Source organism: Oncorhynchus keta, chromosome 10 (genome assembly GCF_023373465.1).
Source record: "Oncorhynchus keta strain PuntledgeMale-10-30-2019 chromosome 10, Oket_V2, whole genome shotgun sequence".
Classification (NCBI taxonomy): Eukaryota; Metazoa; Chordata; class Actinopteri; order Salmoniformes; family Salmonidae; genus Oncorhynchus; species Oncorhynchus keta.
The window spans coordinates 12,155,244-12,161,565 of NC_068430.1; the positions used below are offsets into that span (position 1 = coordinate 12,155,244).

Genomic DNA, 6,322 nt, shown 5'->3' on the forward strand with positions numbered 1-6,322 from the left:
AGAAATGAGAGCCTCTGAATTTAATTGCAAGAGAGAGACAGAGAGAGTGTGAAGGGTAGAGGTGAGAGACAGAGAGAGAGAGAGTGTGAAGGGTAGAGGTGAGAGAGACAGAGAGAGAGAGAGTGTGAAGGGTAGAGGTGAGAGACAGAGAGAGAGAGAGAGAGAGAGAGTGTGAAGGGTAGAGGTGAGAGAGACAGAGAGAGAGAGAGAGAGTGAAGGGTAGAGGTTAGAGACAGAGAGAGAGAAGGGTAGAAATGAGAGCCCCTTTGAATTGAATTGCAAGAGAGAGATCTCTCTCTCTATTTCACTTTAGAGAGAAAGAGAGATATTATCTATTTCACTTTATTTAGCATGGTAAACATATGTTGCCCCATGCCAATAAAGACCTTAAATAGTAATTTAATTGACACAAATTCCAACTAGACACCGTTGCACTAGAACACACAAAAAATGATACATACCTGGGCCTAAACATCAAAAGTTACTTTCACAAAGCTGTGAACGATCTGAGAGACAAGGCAAGAAGGGCCTTTATGCCATCAAAAGGAACATAAAATTCGACATACCCATTAGGATCTGGCTAAAAGTAATTGAATCAGTTATATAAACCATTGCCCTTTATGGTTGTGAGGTCTTGGGTCTGCTCATCAACCAATAATTCACAAAATAGGACAAACACCAAACTGAGACTCTGCATGAAGAATTCTGCATAAATATCCTCAGTGTACAACATAAAACACCAAATAATGCATGCAGAGCAGAATTAGGCTGCTACCCGCTAATGAGCAAAATCCAGAAAAGATCCATTAAATTCTACAACCACCTAAAAGGAAGATATTCCCAAACCTTCCATAACAAAGCCATCAACTACAGAGAGATGAACCTGGAGGAAAGTCCCCTGAGCAAGCTGGTCCCGGGGCTCTGTTCACAAACACAAACAGACCACACAGAGCCCCAGGGCAGCAACACAAGTAGACCCAACCAAATCAAGAGAAAAAAAAGATAATTACTTGACACATTGGAAAGAATTAACAAAAAAAACAAAGCAAACTAGACTGCTTTTTGGCCCTAAACAGAGAGTACACAGTGGCAGAATAGCTGACCACTGTAACTGACCCAAACTTAAGGAAAGCTTTGACTATGTACAGACTCAGTGATTATAGCCTTGCTATTGAGAAAGGCCGCCGTAGGCAGACCGGGCACTCAAGAGAAGACAGGCTATGAGCACACTGCCCACAAAATGAGATGGAAACTGAGCTGCACTTCCTAACCTCCTGCCAGATGAATGAACATATTAGAGATATATATTTCCCACAGATAACACAGACCCACAAGGAATTAGAAAACAAATCCAATGTTGATCAACTCCCATGTCTATTGGGTGAAACACCACAGTCTGCAACTACAGCAGCATGACTTGTGACCTGATGCCACAAGAAAAGGGCAACGGGTGACGAAAAAACACCAATGTAAATACAGCCCATATTTATGTTTATTTATTTTTTACTTTTGTACTTTAACTATTTGAAAATCGTTACAACACTGTATATAGACATAATATGACATTTGACATTTCTTTATTCTTTCTGAACTTTTGTGAGTGTAATGTTTTCTGTTCATTCTTTATTTCACTTTGGTTTATTATCTATTTCACTTGCAACATATGTTTCCCATGCCAATAGGAAAGTGAGAGAGAGAGAGACTCTCTCCGATTGGCATGCTTTTGCGCCCTCCTGTGTATAGGCAGTGGAACTGCAGCCATACCATGTCAGTAGTGTAGTGTTAGCAAAAGGTTGCCTTTATTAAATCATTAACAGAAATTCCTTAACACATATCAAACATCATCTTCAGTGCTGTCGCTCATACAATAAGCTATCCAATAATAATATTCAATGTTAGTTTTGCAATAAGTATCAAGGATTACAAATAATTGAGGACGGCGTACCCAGCAAGAAGGAGAGCGGATCTATAGGGAAATTGGTAGGCACAAACTTGTCCCACTGAATTTGGACTAGGCCACACTGTCATCACTCTCATCCTCCCAGTGCACACCAACCATTACACATAAAAATGAGATATGCTGGACAGAGAAACACTGGATAAATAAACAGGAAAGCCCTGCCACTAACAGGTAGCACTTGGAGACAATAACAATTAACTACACTTGACACAAAATGTTTGGGTGATTGTGCAGGTGGAACCAAAAGTGGACCAAAGTACATGCTGAATACTGAAGTGTGCTTGATTTAGCTCTACCAGCATCCAGCAGGTCAACAGGTGTTTGTTTCTTTCGTTTCTTTTGTGGGGGTGGAACAAAATCAAATCACATTTTAATTGTAATAAAAAACAGGTGTACACTAAAAGTGAAATGTTTTCATACGGGCCCTTCCGCACAGAATACAATAACAAATTAAATAATATTAATAGAAACAAAAATAGTAATATGAGGAATAAATACACAATAAGCAATGATAGCTTGGCTATATACATGAGGTACCAGTACCAAGTCAATGATAACTTGGCTATATACAGTGGGGCAAAATAGTATTTAGTCAGCCACCAATTGTGCAAGTTCTCCCACTTAAAAAGATGACAGAGGCCTGTAATTTTCATCGTAGGTACACTTCAACTATGACAGACAAAATTAGGAGAAAAAAATCCAGAAAATCACATTGTAGGATTTTTAATGAATTTATTAGCAAATTATGGTGGAAAATAAGTATTTGGTCACCTACAAACAAGCAAGATTTCTGGCTCTCACAGACCTGTAACTTCTTCTTTAAGAGGCTCCTCTGTCCTCCACTCGTTACCTGTATTAATGGCAACTGTTTGAACTTGTTATCAGTATAAAAGTCACCTGTCCACAACCTCAAACAGTCACACTCCAAACTCCACTATGGCCAAGACCAAGGAGCTGTCAAAGGACACCAGAAACAAAATTGTAGACCTGCACCAGGTTGGGAAGACTGAATCTGCAATAGGTAAGCAGCTTGGTTTGAAGAAATCAACTGTGGGAGCAATTATTAGGAAATGGAAGACATACCACTGATAATCCCTCGATCTGGGGCTCCACGCAAGATCTCACCCCGTGGGGTCGAAATGATCACAAGAACGGTGAGCAAAAATCCCAGAACCACAAGTGGGGACTTGCAGAGAGCTGGGACCAAAGTAACAAAGCCTACCATCAGTAACACACTACGCCGCCAGGCACTCAAATCCTGCAGTGCCAGACGTGTCCCCCTGCTTAAGCCAGTACATGTCCAGGCCCGTCTGTAGTTTGCTAGAGAGCATTTGGATGATCCAGAAGAACATTGGGAGAATGTCATATGGTCAGATGAAACCAAAATAGAACTTTTTGGTAAAAACTCAACTCGTCGTGTTTGGAGGACAAAGAATGCTGAGTTGCATCCAAAGAACACCATACCTACTGTGAAGCATGGGGGTGGAAACATCATGCTTTGGGGCTGTTTTTCTGCAAAGGGACCAGGACGACTGATCCGTGTAAAGGAAAGAATGAATGGGGCCATGTATCGTGAGATTTTGAGTGAAAACCTCCTTCCATCAGCAAGGGCATTGAAGATGAAACGTGGCTGGGTCTTTCAGCAGGACAATGATCCCAAACACAGCGCCCGGGCAACGAAGGAGTGGCTTCGTAAGAAGCATTTCAAGGTCCTGGAGTGGCCTAGCCAGTCTCCAGATCTCAACCTCATAGAAAATCTTTGGCGGGAGTTGAAAGTCCGTGTTGCCCAGCAACAGCCCCAAAACATCACTGCTCTAGAGGAGATCTGCATGGCGGAATGGGCCAAAATACCAGCAACAGTGTGTGAAAACCTTGTGAAGACTTACAGAAAACGTTTGACCTCTGTCATTGCCAACACAGGGTATATAACAAAGTATTGAGATCAACTTTTGTTATTGACCAAATACTTATTTTCCACCATAATTTGCAAATAAATTCATAAAAAATCCTACAATGTGATTTTCAGGATTTTTTTTCTCAGTTTGTCTGTCATAGTTGAAGTGTACCTATGATGAACATTACAGGCCTCTCATCTTTTTAAGTGGGAGAACTTGCACAATTGGTGGCTGACTAAATACTTTTACACGTTTAAACTAAAGTCACCGTCCTGGGCAGATATCAGACAAAACTCATCCTTGGCCCTGGTTAATTTTAGTCTTAAATCAACCGAATTTAAGAGTAAACGTTCTTGAAAGAAAATGTCAGTGTATAGACCCTAGCAGATGAAACTCTCAAGATTCGGCACAGTAGCGAGCGCGTGCCTCCAGTCCTTTGTTTGCACCGGTGGAAGGGTCCATAGAGACTCCTGCAGTATCCTTGCTAAACAACCCGGCGCTGAATTGTGTTCAATGTTATTGGTGGCAACAATATTATACTCTTTTGACCAGACAGCATTAGATAGATGGGGCTACACATAGATATAGAGAGGGGCTATTTTGCTCACTCGGATGATTTCTCCGGTGAGATACATTCATCAAATTAAGAACTGAAAAAAATAATGAAACACAGAGAGACGAAATATAAATGATTTAATGTTTTTTTCTTTGTAAATTCTTTGGGGAAGCCCAGCTTCCCTTGGCACCCATAAATACACACCACTGTCTCCTGGTTTAGATACTGGATATCAGCAAATACAACACAGATATAAAGTGTATTGTGTAATTAATGAAAAGTCATGATTTGAAATAAATGATTAAAAGATTACTTTTGTTAATGTAAAATATATACATGCAAATCTGGACCAATGCCCAGATATTTGTAATTGTCAACAGTCTCCACAACTTGATCCTTTAATAGTTGTTTGTTGTGGGGTTGGGAAATCAACCAATAATAAAATAATGATTGGCATATTTTGTGTCTGCTCTCATAGTCATAGGTGTCATTGTGAATTGACAAAGTTGCATCAGTGTCCCCAAAAAATATTAGATCTCAGAATCTGATGACAGGTTCCTTTCATCTGCCTCTAATGCATCAACGCTGACTAGTTGCAAATTCTGCGATGCGGCGCGTATCCTCCTTGCGAGGCAAATTAAAATGCAGAACAGAATAACAATCAGCGCCATCACCAGTGGACCTGAGAGGATGAATAGGTGAACTCTCTCTGCCCCAGACTCCCAACTGACATCCAGCTTGTTGTTCAGACTGAGGTGAGAGGCAGTGCAGGTGTAGTTGTGTTTCTCCCTTAGCTCCTCAGTACTGACATAAATACTCTTCCTCAGCTGGTAGGTCCCGTCTCCACTAGGCAGAACCTCCCCCCCTGTCAGATCCTGTTCTGCCACTGGATGGCCATCTCTCAGCAGGGTCAAGTTTATGTGGCGGGGGTAGAAACCAAACGCCAGGCAGATCACCTGGAGGTCTCCAGAAACCTCTTTCTTTATCAACCGGAGTCTGGGAGGCACTCTCCGCATCACAAAGTTATTTTCTCTGTTCAGCCATTTTTTCAGTGTGTTGATGCAAATAGGAAGCCAAACATTAGCATAAAGTGTTCTTTCAGTTGCTTGCCTCATCCAATTATATCCTAGTAGTAGTTGCCCAGAATCATATGTAAAATGTGTCATGTTGTAATATACCGCATAATCTGCAAAAATTCCATTAAAAGAGTTCTTTGTCATGATCAGGGCCGGTTCACCATTGTGCAGTATCTCACAGCCACCGATTCTCTGCTGAACGTGAACACCTTCCGTGAGATTTAAGTGGTGCTTTAGGCGAAATGATCTCTCTTTCATGTGGTGGTACATAGTTCCAAGTACATAAGTTCCATCCTGAGCTTCGTCATTCATTTTGTCTGTAATATGGTAACCCCTGTAGACAGACAGTTTCATGTTGGAGTCATAGTAACCTATTTGAACATCATCCAACATCAACACAACTGTAAACTCAGGGAAAGGCGTCTCTCCGATTATGTATGTTGCAAGTGCCCACAGAGAATGTGATCCTGAACCTGAGAAAAGAGTGACATTATACACCGTTGTGGACGGTTAACATTTTATGACATAAAAGTCATTAAATGAGTTTGAGAGAAAGGTAGTAGTCCATCTTACCTGCGTTGACAATGGTGTAAAATGAAAGAACAAACAAAAAGATTGACAGTTTGCCCATGATTTTGAAGTGTAGCCTTGTGTAGCATGTCTCAAGTTTCTGACAGACTTCCTGTTTCACTTCTAAAGATAATATATACTACGTTCCTGCATGTGGGCATTCCTGCGTCTGCAGGAACGCCCCTCCCTCCAGCATCCCATTGGTTCCTGCATTCCTGACGTGGCGAGGCGCGCCGGTATTTCGTGGACTGCAGGGATTGGACAC

The 6,322-nt window shown here is 41.4% G+C and overlaps 1 protein-coding gene across 2 annotated transcripts; it reads right to left on the minus strand.

Moving 5' to 3' along the window:
* Nucleotides 1–4,531: 4,531 nt before the first annotated feature.
* LOC118388211 (major histocompatibility complex class I-related gene protein-like) lies at nt 4,532–6,226 on the minus strand. 2 transcript variants are annotated; one of them, XM_035777035.2, is made up of 2 exons: nt 6,061–6,226; nt 4,532–5,960 (listed from the first exon to the last, which is right to left on the minus strand). In XM_035777035.2, exons 1-2 carry the CDS (start codon nt 6,116–6,118, stop codon nt 4,942–4,944), a joined length of 1,077 nt encoding a protein of 358 aa, XP_035632928.2. In that variant the 5' UTR covers nt 6,119–6,226; the 3' UTR covers nt 4,532–4,941. The 2 variants fall into 2 exon arrangements, with proteins under 2 accessions (XP_035632928.2, XP_035632929.1); XM_035777036.2 differs by having other exon boundaries at nt 4,532–5,821; nt 6,061–6,224.
* Between the last annotated feature and the right edge of the window lie 96 nt (nt 6,227–6,322).

Coding starts and splice junctions, on each gene's coding strand:
- LOC118388211 (XM_035777035.2), bottom strand. CDS start 6,118: ATGGGCAAACTGTCAATCTTTTTGTTTGTTCTTTCATTTTACACCATT. Junction 5,961..6,060: donor TTACACCATTGTCAACGCAG/GTAAGATGGACT, acceptor CTCTTTTCTCAG/GTTCAGGATCACATTCTCTG.